Raw genomic sequence first — 14,376 nt, forward strand, 5'->3', positions numbered from 1 at the left:
GGAAGGTTTGCTTCACTGCAGTGTAAATGGCAGTATTTCTGCAATTCTGCTTTTGATAGCTACACAGCACTGTACAAGGAGCAGAGTGTACTAGGTGTTTATTTTTTTGAGAGTTTAAGAGTATGTGCATATAAATATATTAGGTGAACCAATCCCTGGAAACAGGAGTTTACATAGGGAAATCACTATGATTATTTCAGCCTGAGAACAACAAGAAAGCCCTTTCAGGCTGTTTGGGGATAGTTAGGACTGCATTTTCAGAAGTCACAGCTGCACTCCCAACAGCTTCAGAGAGATAAACTGACTCTCCTCTGGGAAGCAAGATCACAGCACTCTGGAATGACTTGTCTCAGACTCAGTTTTCAGCTGCTTCAACACTACTTTTGTGAAACCACTTAAGATGCTTTTTACTTAAACTTCTTAATTGCATCTTTCCACATCTTGCACAAAGACAGTTACCTGTTCTGCTGCTGATGAGATAATCTGATACCATTTTGAAGGCTGCAGAAATACAGTATCACTACATTTCTAAACCTGACATCAGGAAGAGCTGCTGTTATTTGTATCTGTACCAATTTTAATTGTACCCACAATCCCCATCCCACCCACCAAAAAATCCTCAATGGAATAATTGCCAATCCATAGCTTTCAGTACTCCAGATCAGCTTCTCGGGATCTTTTCAAAGTTCGAGGAGATGGTCAAACCAAGGCGACAGGCAGTATCCACCCTCTGCCTGATGAGGCCAAAGCACTTTGAAGTCCAACCCTCAATAGTGTTTTAAGGCTGCAGAGCTAAGGCCCCAGATTTTTTATTAGTTAGCAAAGAGACTACTATTAGCAACACAGAAGACTGGTGTCGCAAAAAGCATCAAGGTACCCACTGATTGACCTCACAGGTGCTCCCTGAGAATCACTTGTATCACCTGAGACATGAATCGCTTCCCTTTTACTGCCCACTAACAAGCAACACAAAGGGTAGCCTCCTGTCCAAAACCAAAGGAGAAGACTTCAGCAACCACTGAGCTAAACACTTCAGTGTCTCTGTCTCCTGGCAAGGGCGTCAGGCAAGAGCTTATGTGCCTTAAACAAGATTATGCACAGTGAGTCTTCTGAATTCAAGCTCCAGGTGCACTGTGCAATTTCTATCCACCATAAACAAATGACCCTCAGATTCCAGCGCTTAAGGGAAAAAGAAAAAAAAAAGAAAAAAAAAAAAGAAAAGAAAAGGTACTCTACCTAGTGCTTCCAGCATCTTGCCAAACAGGAAGTGGTTGTTTTTAGTGCAGCTGTCAAACAGTACAAAACTCTCATCTGAGAACTCCGACAGCATGCTGAGAGGTTCCTGTGAAGCAATTCCATAAGAAAATAGGCACAGCAACCCCTTCACATAGAAGGCTTAAGAAGTATCCAGAAGAGTAATTTCAGCCAAAACCTACCTACTTACTCACAAATTCTCCTGGATTGTCTCCTGACATTTAAAAAAAGTATTCGTTCACATACAAACATTTGAGAAAAGCAAGGGGTGGTTATCTGGATGTCAGATGGTTATCTCTTCAGAGTGCTAGGCAGGAAATTCCATGAGCTCCTGCTGCTCCAAACTTGCACACACAATCTTACTGGACTCCTTCGTAGCTTGATTTAAGAAAAACTTCATGCATAAGCAGGGCAAATAAAAACATAAAATGAACACATGCTCAAAGATTTCTGTTCATGTAAAATCACGGCTGGAAAGTGAGTGACAGTGCTCAGAGATATCAGTCTGTGGCAGCTGCAGCTTAGAGCTTGCTCTTCCAGTACATCATATCAAATGTGTAAGCCATCATCCAAATGGAAAACTCTTCTAGAAAGTTAAATTGTTTTTAGAGATTTATTCCAACATCTAAATCCAAACAGATGCAAAGGCACTCACTCTGCAGTTATTTGGAGGAGTTTCTCAGCTTTCTGAAATACTCATGTAGGATCCACTTAGAAAGCTTACACTGAGATAGATCTGAGTAAAAATTTGTGACTTGATTTGTGCTGGCCAGTATGAAAACAGATTTGTGTTTCACTGAGCTACCATTCAATGAGGGAAGAGCTGTTACAGGGCAGAGGGGGAAGAGGAGACAAGGTACAGTTTCACTCACATATACACAACACTGATTTCACAGATTTTGCTATTCAACTTCTTTAAAACTCAGCCAGTTACAATCTTGTCCCTGAAACCTGGAGACTCACAGTTTAGATTTCGTTTTTACAAAATTGTCTTTGTAAATAATGAATGTTGATACAACAGAGAAATTGTTTTTTCCTCTAAACCTACAGAATCAAGTCAACCTTATTCGTAATTCTGCAGGCACAACTGTTTTATATAGTGTCACTAGATAGTGATCAAACTCCGGAATCGGATCTAGGGGTGTGATCCAGGGAACTCAGCCCTCTGAAAAACCATCATCTGGAAACTTTTGGAGGTCCCTTCCAACCCAAGTGATCCCACAAATCATCATGGCCAAGAACACAGGTATGAACTTCTGCTACTGATACTCTGTACCCAGAACTGCACTTGCAGGATCCATAGCTGATAATTCACAAACACTTGAGTTGAACTCATTTTGACAGAAGTGGTTCCTATACTCAGCTCCTGCCCAACCACTCACAAAACAGCTCCTGAACTGTGCTATCTCCAGCCTAGCATGTTAAAGTAAACCACCATCAGTTTTCTGGTCACCTAAATGTGCTGGGCTGCAAGTTAAGGCAATCTAGGGGTTGCTTCTTTGAGCATGCCATGCCATGAAAGCGGTAGCATCTGGAAGAAGGACAGGATCATGCTTAGCTGCTGCAGGTTAATCCCTCTGAGCTCTAGAGGCTTGGAAACATTATTGTCTCATTCTGGAGAGTGCCCACAGTCACACCTGTAGGGATAGTGCTTGCAGACTAAGGGCAAAAGGCTACAAAAGCCCTATCAGTACCAAAGGGATCGATGTGCCTCATTATTAACATTACGTCAGGAAACCTCAGAATTCTCTGAGAGTGCTCAAACAGCATCCAGGTAACCTAAGTTTGAACCTCCTGTCTGCTACAAACTTCTCATCCTCCTCAACAAGTTACTTAGGGATTTGATTCTCAGATGTAAATAATGATAGTTCCGTGCTTCAAAGAGTAATGTGACACACTCATTATATAGGAAATGCTTATAGACTCCATCTATCAAGGTCACAAAAGCTGGGAAATTAACTCCACATTCTGCACAGCATGGACAAATACAGAACACGGGAAATGACTAAAACAACCAAATACGAAACAGGAGGTTGCATGGGACATGTCACTCCCTAGACCATTAAAAGATGTTCATATGAGGGCAGTTTACATTTTCTTTTCTCTATTTTATGGTGCCTGGATGTAGCTATACCAGTAGGTGATGGTTTACTCTTGCATTACAGTTATAACTAAACTGACAAACCAAACCAGTTCCTCTTCCAAAGCAACTTATTAAAAATAAAATAAAATGATTTCCAAAGCAACTTATTAAAAATAAACAAACGTGTGTAATCAAGTAACTAGACTACTGACATGTGTTTCAGCTCAGGGGCTCACACACTTCTCCATGGAACTACTCTGACTTTCCACTTCATGGCCAGCAGAATAGTCCCAGCCCAGGTGAGGTGTTGAGAGCAGGTTCTGAACCACAACAACCAGCACCACAAGTCAGGCTGTGCTTCTTGACAAAGAAAGTGCAAACAGTTTCACTGCAAAAGCCTGGGAAGTTGCAGCAGAGTTGCATCATCTCAATGCCCACTGAAAGGATCTGGAAAAAAAAGCTAGGAGTACAAAAAGGATGTACTATTGCATTCACAGAACATGAGCGAAGGCACTAATGAAAAAGAAAACTTCTTGAGATCTGTAACATTGTACTTAAGCTGCCTATTTAAGCTGCACTTCAGAACTACTCATCCTTCATTTCTACAAGGCCCAGAAGAACAGTGCTCTCATTTGGCCTGAGCTGGAGGTGGTTCAGCCAACAAAGCACATAGTCACTGCACAACACAGTGCATTAGAGAAGACAAACTTTCATCTGCACATGGATCCCACTTCCTATCAGACCTGAATCCTTACTTCTGACAGATAAAGAATGGTAATACACCTCCACAACTTCACCCAAAGGTTCAGCTGCAACCTCACCAGGCAAGAGAACATTAGCACAGTGCTAGTTTGAGCCAGTGTGGCTGGGAAGGGCAGTATTGCTGTGTTTGGTGAGCAGCTGGTAAAAGAGCACCAACTTTCCTTCCAGTGTCTGCTGGCTCCTTCCTAGCTCCTACTGTGGAAAGTTCTGCAGCTGCTGGGAGGAACCTATTCACATAACAAAAGTGCCTTTCAAAAGCAGTATAGGAGGGTGGAAAGAATATGAAAAAACCCTCAAAGCCACTGACAGGTACAGTTAGTTAATCTTTCAGCATTGCCTAAAGGTCTCAGGCAAGGATCAGGACTCCAATACCTTACGTAGAATATAAACACTGGTGTCTCCCATTACTTTCCTACTGGCTAAAGAACATACCTTAAGAAAAATCATGCAAAATGCAACTTTAATATACCCATGAGCACATTTTTAGGACTCTCATACAATTAAGTTCTCAGCAATGCAATAAATTAACTCAGGGCATAAAAGATACTCAGGAGCTTTTAGGAGCCTGAACTCCAAAAGCCTGCAAGCAGGCTGTAGGAACCCACACATCGCTGGATGGCAAAATGCTCAAAGTGGACCAGCAAGGTACACCTGTAGCCCAGGAAGTCAACTGTGTCCTGGGCTGCACCACCAGAGGTGTGGCCAGCAGGTTGAGGGAAGTGGTTCTGCTCTTCTACTCTGCTCTTGTGAGATCCCAGCTGGACTGCTGCATCCAGCTTTGGGACTCCCGTCCTAAAAATAACAGGGATCTGTTGCAGCAAGTCCTGGGGATGGCCATGAAGATGCTCAGAGGACTGGGGACAGGCCAAGAGAGTTGGGCCAGTTCAGCCTGGAGAAGACAAGGCTCCAGGGAGACCTTAGAGCACCTTCCAGTACCCAAAGGGCTGGAGAGCTGGAGAAAGACTTTTGACAATGGCACGAAGTGACAGGACAAGGGGGAATGCCTTTAAACTGACAGAGAGTAGGTTTAGATTAGATATTAGGAAGAAATTCTTTACTGTGAGGGTGGTGAGGCACTGGCACAGGGCTGTCCAGCAGAGCTGTGGATGCCCCATTCCTAGAAGTGTTCCAGGCCAGTCTGGATGGGGCTTTGAGGAAGCTGGTCTAGCAGGGATTCGAGCTAGAAGATCTTTACGGTCCTTTCCAACCTAAACCCACCTATATCTCTCCGATCCTGATGCATCTTGAATTCAATCCCTGATCTTTCACTTCATCAGCTATAAAAACCCAGACAATTCTGCCTTCCCTGGTGAGCTGTTACATAGTCTCATGTCATTGCAAAGGGTGCATTTAAAAATATACTGATGAGCACCATGAGAGATCTTAATTAGGCAGGGAGCAAAAGGTCCTTGGAGCTTGAGCTGTAATTCCAGGGCACTGGAAAGCACTGGACTACTGGTGAAAGACTCCCAAAAGGGAAACATGAGACATCTGCAATGAAAAGTCTACTACAGATATTTTTTTTAATCTGCCTTTAAGTGTTAAGCTTCTCTTGCAAGACTATCTTTCCTTTGAAGCACTTGAAACTTCTAGGGCTTGTGAATGTTATATGAACTCTATTTGCTGTAAGACAATGTCCAAAAGGATAAAATAAATCTTTGCCTCTTAAAAATCAAACAAAGGAGGAACGAAACTGTCATTCCCTCACCATCCCTTCAGTGGCTCCAGGCTTACCCCTAAAAATTTTAATAGTAGCAAAATAGTTTTGCTTCTCAGTCAAACCACTTCAGTTATGGGAACTGCAAAATGACTCAGCTTGTTTTTCAAACAGGAGCAAAGTTGGGAGAGAGATGTCACCTTACAGCATATTTCAGTACTGCTTACATTTGAGTGCAGCAAGTAGGAACACTGTCCTTGTGTTCCTGATCACTTTTGGAGGAATAACCTGCCCAGTAAAAAACACAGAGATCAGCATACAACTCATCACAACCGTTCTGTCAGAGAAAATCCCCCATCTATCTCTGACCACTAAATTCTTTGCTTTTCTGCTTCATGTTACTCTTCTGAGTAAAAAAGGAATTCAAGGCACAGAGACATATTATTTTTGCGTAATAAGGTTATACATATGGATTCAACTTAGCTAGGAAATGTCAACTTAAGGCTTGTCTTCATGAGGAAATTTACTGTAACTTGTCTACCAGTATAATTATATTGCTGTAGTTCTACTGGTAAAATTCCCCTGTTGAGCCTTATTCATAACAACAGCTGCCTTTATGGTTTATTTTTGTCGACTATGCCAAAAAAGGCCCCTGCTCCAGAAAGGCCACAACAATTTACAGGGGAGGAGGGGAAGGAGCTGTGCCAGTGCAACTGGAGCAGTAGAAAGAATAACAGTATAGAAATGGCAGTATTTCTTTATACTAATGAATTATTTGCTTTAAAAAAAAAAAAAAGAGTGAAATACTGTAAGAAATCTATACTGTACATCAGACATCATTGCAGGTAAGGTATGTTTCATGCTACATTTCATAGCTTTGGTAAAGGCCCCCAAGCCAGACACTGGTCTGCATCAGCCCCTCTGTGTGCATCCTTTTGTTCTCGCCTCTCCCCCAAATGCTGCAGTGCATTTTTCCCAGGAGTACTCTTTTCCCCCACTCCTTTACAGAAGCAATGCCTTGCTGCCCAGCAACTGCCCAGGGCCCCCTGAACTGACCCTCCAAAACAAATGGGCATTTAAAACCAGTCCCTGTGGTTTACAGTTTGCATCTCAGGGACCAGGGATAGCTGGAACGCAAAGAGCACTTTTCGCAAAAAGGATTTTAAAACAATTGCCCTTCACTTCGGCAGTACAAGAATGCTGAGCTAGACAAAACAATAAGCCATCTGTGCACTCTTCCCTCCTTCCCTTGTCTGTATCCTCTGAGCTTAAATCAGAGCTCCCCAAGAATGGCCGAGTCCCCCTTCACCTCCGCCCACCCTGTTTACATCCTGAAAAAAACAGTTTTCTGGCCTATTTTTTTTTTCTTTTTGTTCTTAAGAGCCCTTGCAAAGTCTTCCTTTAAACCTCAGCCCTTTGTCAGGTGGTATCCCATCTACCCAGCTTTGTCAAGTGATGAAAAAATGCCTCCCACCAGTGATCAGTTCCTTGTTTACCATCCCTAGAGGCAGAGTGGCACTCAGGAGCCCTACTCACCCCTTTGTCCAAGGAAGGCAATACCATCTGAATGGGAGACCACCAAGATTTGCAGCCCTCTTTTGTTAGCCTGGTGTCACTGCCTATTGGGCCTTGATTCAAAATTGAGATGACAGTAGAGAGGCAGCTGAGTTAGGTCATCACCACGGAGCGTAGAAGAGAGAAACACCAATAGCTCAAATTTTACATAAAATTGGTAATGAAATTGGTATCAGTGGTAATTTGTTGTTACCAGTCGTAGGCACTGACTCATCAAGAAACATGCACTACTCTAGTACTAGTCAAGAAGGCACATTTCCAACACTAAAAACACATTGAGGAAAAAACAAAGGGGATTAGGTATGAATAACAGCATTCAGATCTATTTCTTCAAACCTTTATTTTGTTAGTATCTCTATTCTAGGCAGCAAATGGATTAAAAAATGCCAATGATCTCAAAGCTGGAATGGCTGCACCGCTCAAAAATACTTTTACCTTCATGTCTCACTGAAAAAAAACCCAACTATTTTTTAATTCTTGATTTTTAAAACATCATAAACAGATCTTTATCACATAAAGCAATCTTTCACTAGAAGACCCAGTTTTGCTCCCCAGTTGCTTCTCTTCCTGGCAGGCTGAACTCACTGGGAGAGCAGAGCCTGCAAACTCTCCCACATCATTCAGTAGTAACCCAACTTGGAGATCAGAGTAAGGAAGCCATGTCTCAGATCTACTCTCCTCCAATGTGCCAAAATCATAAATGTGGAAGTTCTGTTGGCAAAAAAAATACCATAAAATCATCCAGTTTGAGCGCTATGCCCCTTCCCCTGCATAGCAACAAGAGGCTCATCCTAACAGGATGCAGCACCAGAGTGCAGACACGCCACCAAACAGGAAGTAGTGTTTGCCTTCAATGCTCAGCACTAAACCTTCTTCCAATCTTTTTCTTTTTTTTTTTTTTTTAATTGAAAACAGTCCTTCTTGTAAATTCAACTACTGTGCTGTAAACGTTAAATGAATTTCCTTCAATACTTCAAAAAAACATTCCAAATCTAGCACAGTTCAAGAGTGGTCTCATCCCACAACCCCTGCACGTAAACACAGACAGACCGCAGCACAAAGCAGGCTGCTCTCTGTAGGTGGCCTACATCTTCCATTTCATTAAGGGTACTAACTACCTCCAGCAAGTGACATTTGGAAGCCAAGTGCACTCTGCCTTGGAGAAGGGAAAAGTCAGATTTCCCTGTGGTGACCATGGCTTCAGGGGAGGTCTGCCTTCAGCAGTGAAACACAAACCTTCAGGGTTCTGGTGCACGGCAGTCACTGGAGGGACACCCTCAGTGGGACACATAAATAGGCATGATGCTTGGTTTAACTGTTTGGTTTTTTTTTTTTTTGGTCTGGGAAATAGAGAATTGAACCCTACATGATCACACTTGTGCATATGCTTCTTTAAAATGTCTGAACTCATTGGTCAAATTCAATCCAGTTCTCCAGAGGAAGAGTTGTCCCAAAAATGTCACATTTCTGCAAAGTATGCAAAAACAAATAGCCAGACAGAAGAGAAGGATCTACAGGTGTTCCCAGTAAGCAAGTTTCAGTAGAAGCACACCTGTATTTCTAGACACCAGAGAATCCACACAGGTGAGACTTGTTAAAAGTACCTTAATTTTAAGAAAAGCTCATTCTAACTTATATCTTCATAGGTATGAAAAAATCTAATCACAAAAAAAAAATCCATTAAAAGACAGACTTTATTGTGCTGTGCAGCTAAACTACTCTTTCCTACTCTGACAGATTCTCAAATAAACTATCACTGAAAAAAAACACTGGGTTTTTTTTTGTTACAGAACTCCCTAATTCTATGGCCTCTCTCTTTGCACTCTGCCATAAACCTTCCTCTCTCCCCTCTGCCTCAGACAGAAGACCAAAAGAAAAAATAAGCATTACATTTAGGGTCAGTCTTTGATAGGCAAACAAGACCTGGGAAGAAGAAGGAAGTCCAGGATATGGTGCCCACCTTGGACCCTCTCTCCTCAAAGTACTGCCTCTTGTACTGCTTTCCTAAACTGATGCTCACTGATCTTCTCTTCTATGTAATTCCCTTTAGCTGGGGCAGATGCTCCACCTCCAGCAACCTCTCAAGGTAGACATGCTGAACTTTACAAATCTTATCTGAAATATGGATCTACCACCTCTCTCTAATTTACCATCTTCCAAAAGGCCCTCTATTTTATCATGAAAACAAAGAGGGGCAGAGTTACTCTCCAGCATTTTAAAACATTCAGTTACTCTGGAGTTTGGTGTAATATTTCAGCAGTACTTTAGGCATGTAGTTTATAAAGCACTTAGGGACCCATTAAATAGCAAAATTTAAGGCTAAAGGCTGGCAAGCTGAGGGCAGTGAGCTTTTAAATTTATGAAAGGCTACAGAACTAAGAGGCCACTAAAGTGATAGCTGTCAGCACCACTCCGTCCTACATTCATGCAGGTTCAAAGGAGAAGCCAGCATGCACTCAAAAGAAAGAGAGCACTCGTTCCAACTTCCAGGCTATTTTCTAAATACTCTTTTCAAACTCCTTTTATACTCAGAAAAAGCCTTCTAGAAAACATCCACCCCTCTGCAAGCCTTGTATTGGTTACCTGATCCACTTTTGCGCTCCTTTTTCTTCCTCCCAACTCTAACAAGCATCCTTGCCCTTTTACAAGTTAAGGTCATTCAGAGGATCTATACAAGCAAGCAGAACACAAGCTGGACTGAAGATCTTGAAAGGCTCATGCTTACCCTCACCTTTAATAGGGAGGCACCACCCACAGAGACAACACGTTATCCCGGCATGCACCGCTCCCTCCTGATCCAAATGGAAAGCAGCACAAATCAAAAGGACCACAGCAAGTTGGAACCTGTTGTCTCAGCGGGTGGTACCCTGCATCTGTAATAGAGATGAAGGCAGCTGTAATCTCTCCGGTTTTATGCAAATGGGATGCTGCACTTCGGCTCCTGGCTAGGGGCCAGGAAAAAGAAACAAAACCAAAAAACCCCAAACCCCACCACCCTTGTCAGTATGAAGCTGATGTAGTAAACATCTAAACACAGTTGGCATTTCACTTTACAGGATGTGGGAAGACCACAAATAAAAATCTTATCTCAATCTATCCATAATTTAAGCCTTACTTTCTATTTCAGCTCTGAATTACAACCCTGCAATTTTAATATAAATAAGACTATTCAAGGTGTTCAGGAATTCTATTGCATCATGGTTTTCACTTTCCATGCACTTCTTTAAAGCGTTAAGAACAAGCAATCAAACTACAGAACAGTTAAGTAGAAATTCAACCTTGGCCTTAGAGCAAACTGAAGTCAGAAGCCAGTCTGGGAAAAACACATTTTCTTTCTTAGTCCCTGGACAACCCTGCAAACCTGTGCCAGCACAGTCTGGGGCTGGCAAACACTCTGGCACCACACTAACTCAGAATCACAGAATGGGTGAAGTTGAAAGGTATCATAGTGTCCACCTTCCTGCTCATGCAGGGTAATCACAGAGCCCAGGGCACAGAATTGTGTCCAGACGGTTCTTCAGTATCTCCACAGCCTCTCTGGACAATCTGTGCATGGTCACCCACACAATAATTAGGTTCCTCCTCATCTGCAGGTGGAGCTTCCTATGCATCAGTTTCTGCCCACTGCCTCCTGGGTCAGAGACTCCCCAGGGCTGCTGCAAAGGCAGCACTCAGCTGAAGCTGGCATTGCCGCTGATGGAGTCCGAGTCCAGCTACACCTGCTGATGCTGCCTTCCTTGTGCACCTGTTCTCCACCAAGGAAGAAGTCACCATAATGTTTGTAATCTGCAGGAATGATCAGGCACCTGTCCCTTGACCTCGTTGATGGGCTGGCATCAGAGCACGAACCTGCAACTGCCAGCTGAGGCACTGGCTTTGTGCAGACACACAGGGACACGTTCCTCGCTGCTGGCATTGCTGTGGGCAGTTGCTGCCAGCAAGAGATGGAGAAGAGTGCAGAACTCAGCACCTCCTCTCCCACAACTGCACTGGCCTCATGCTTCCTGCCAGCAGGCTGTACACACTCACCACTGCAGTGCAAAATCTCCTCAGAATACAAGAACAGTCTGAAAAAAAAGGCCCTACTTTAACCCTGCTGAATAGATGCAAGAAGTTACACATTTGTTTTGATTAGAAACAAGATAGAAAAAGCTAAAAATGGAGTATAACTTGCAAAAACATCCTGGAAGGATTTCTGCTGCCACTCAAGTTGTGCAACATTCTCAACTGGAGAGACTTATTTCCATGCAAGCAGCTTGCCATGAAATCCCACTGAAAGGCCTAATGCTGTCATGACATCATGATTTAGGATTTTTAGAGCTATCAGCCCAGCACAGCTGGTGTCATGGTTGCCATTATACCATGAAACACTGAGGGGTTTTAAACGAAAAAGGTTTCCTTGTTTGAAATGCTTAGATTTCTTCCATCTTATTCTACAGATTCTTAAAACCAGACTGGTTCTGTAAGCAGAGTATAGCTGATACGTAAGCAGAGCAGGAAACAGTGCTGCTTTAACTGAAAATAAATCTGTCAACAAGGAGGTACCGGGAGAGCTCTACTTCAGACTTTTCAGGTTCTTATTAAAAAATATAAATTAAAGTCAACATTTTCACATTATTTGCTACATCTGTTTGCTATTCCATTATAAATAAAAATACAGGGGCCTCCAGTTCAGTATTAGTTCACTCAAAAAAAAAAAAATCAAAAAGTCCTTTTCATTTAATACTGCTTTATAATTGTTCTAGACTGTACTGTATTACCCGGAGAGGTCCACAAGAAGTAAACTATGCATTACCCAAACTGAGCAATTAACAAGACCTTTGGCAGTGCTCTATCTTTCCCCTTCTAAAGTACAAAGGACAGCAAGGCTATGGAAGCACATCCCTGTTGTAGGAACCTCGCTGACTGTCACAAGCAGATCCAGCTCTGCACTCTTTGTAGACAGCTGGAAACAAAAAAAAAATACAAACCCTTTCTTGTCTCCAGAGGCCAGGGCAACTGAGCAGAGTGCCACACCAGTTTTAAAGGAAATATACCGAAGATTTAAACAACTACCCTGCAACCCCATGCTCCTGCCAACCATTCTACAGCACACTTTACCTGGGACAGCAGAATCCCAAAGCCCTTCAAGCAAAAAAGAGACTTATTTTCTTAAAGCTGTATTAAATTCCCTGTCAGAGAACAAGAACTTCCTGAGTGCATAGGAAAATCCACCACATTCCTACAGTGTGCACCCAGGGCTGGGCTGGTGACGTGCAATTCCCACAGCCATCAAATTTCCAGAGCAGTTTTAGCAAACAGCAATTGCTCTTGGGAGTGAGAACTGCTGGTGAGTGCTCAGCTCCTTTGAAAATCTTTTCTCAGCCAGTCTACAGTGCTCATGTACCAGCTGGTAACTTCAGGTTCAGTGTTGAGGAGATATGTAGGTCTTGGCAGCTCTACCACATGCATAACTGTATATTAAGACTTTTGCAGACAAGGTAGAACCAACCTACCCAACAGGACAAATCCTATTAAACTTTGTAGCTCCAAGAATGAGGCCAAATTAAAGGTGATAGACTGCAGACAGCTGAACATCTTAGGGCAAGTGACACAAGGACACAGTACTGTGAAGCTGAGGATGCTATTCCAGCCACACAGAGAAAAGGGAAACACACACCTGATCTATAAATAAAAGCACCATGTGAATGCCTACGTGTTCATGCTAAGATCTCTTGTGAGGGAACGAAGTCTTAAACTCCATTTCTTTCACTTGCCCTACTCCTCCTTTGCCCCTGCAACTATTGATTGGTGTTTGTTGTTAGTAGACGTGTTGGTTAAATGTCCCAGGCGGATCTCTGTGACACTGGGGTCCTGTATAAACTCCAGACTTGTTTTCTGAAAAACAGTTGTGTAATCACAAACACAAGGAGAAAAAAAACAGGAGAAACTGCCTTGAGGAATGGGTAAAGTTAAAGAAACTGCCTGACTGCTGCTGTTGCAAGAGAAGCACTTTGATGGAAAAAAACCTGGTGGCTGAATCTTAACCAAGACAAACAAAAGGAAGAAAGCTTGTGTGAACAAACTGGAGCCTTTGCTACACCATTCATCAAGGACATTTATCCTGCAACTATAACACAGTGCAAAGATAGTTTCAGTAAACAGCAACAGCAGAAACATTGTGCCATTTCTGGCTAGTTAAAAAGCAACTTTCACAGCCCCAAAATCATGATGGCTTGGCTGCTGCTACTCTAACAGGAGTTAAGCAGTAAGGTCAGCTAACGAAAGACAAGAATAGGGTTAGCTCACGCTGCCTGCTTGGTCTAATCCAAAGTTCCTGCTAGAAACCATTCATACCAACAACCTAAGATAATAATTTAATTACTAGAGAAAAGACAGTCAAACAATTAGAGTTTTAGGCTTCTGTTACACAAATTGACACTTTATACAGCAGCCACTGGAGTGGCAGTCTGCTGACAGTAACACTGCTGTGCCAACAACAGCAAAAATGCCCTTACAGCAGTTTTCCAGAGGAAGGCATTTAACATGCACAGGGAGGGGTCAGGATTTAAGCGTACCACCATAACAGATTACAGAGTGTGAAAAACACAACAAGACAGATAGTTAAAAGAAAATTTCCCAACAAGTTAAAAAAAATTTAAACAAAACCCCACTCAACACTGAAAGGAAATATACTGCACTCAAAGCCTGCAGAGGGGAACATAGAATGTCTTCTACATGCAAAAACAGGCATATGTCATCTTTTTTTGACACCAGGGCTAGGGTGTTCTCAACAAAAAACCAGCTGTACAAATAATATGAGCAGCAGGACAGGGTTTTACCTACACACCCCCAAAACACAACACAAAATACAACGCACAGCTACAGAACCTTAGTGACACTTACTCATGCACTCTGTTGTCTCCATACAAGTCACTTAACCCAAAGCTGACGTAGTGCCAGTGCTCAGGAACATTCAGTGCTGGGTTTCCCAGGTTTCTGTACATGCTAACATAGTCCAGAGGGTCAGGTCCTCCCAACCTGCATAAAAAACAGAAAAATTCTT

At 42.6% G+C, this 14,376-nt stretch overlaps 1 protein-coding gene across 2 annotated transcripts in view; it reads right to left on the bottom strand.

The window, feature by feature from the left end:
- SUFU (SUFU negative regulator of hedgehog signaling) overlaps window positions 1-14,376 on the bottom strand; it is an 89,999-nt gene that overhangs the window by 69,763 nt on the left and 5,860 nt on the right. For both annotated transcript variants that reach the window (XM_053948983.1, XM_053948982.1), the window contains exon 2: window positions 14,217-14,351. In XM_053948983.1, the coding sequence (XP_053804958.1) occupies window positions 14,217-14,351 (135 nt within the window). The remainder of the gene's footprint in view (window positions 1-14,216; window positions 14,352-14,376) is intronic.

This window comes from Vidua chalybeata, chromosome 8 (assembly GCF_026979565.1).
Source record: "Vidua chalybeata isolate OUT-0048 chromosome 8, bVidCha1 merged haplotype, whole genome shotgun sequence".
NCBI classification, from domain to species: Eukaryota; Metazoa; Chordata; class Aves; order Passeriformes; family Viduidae; genus Vidua; species Vidua chalybeata.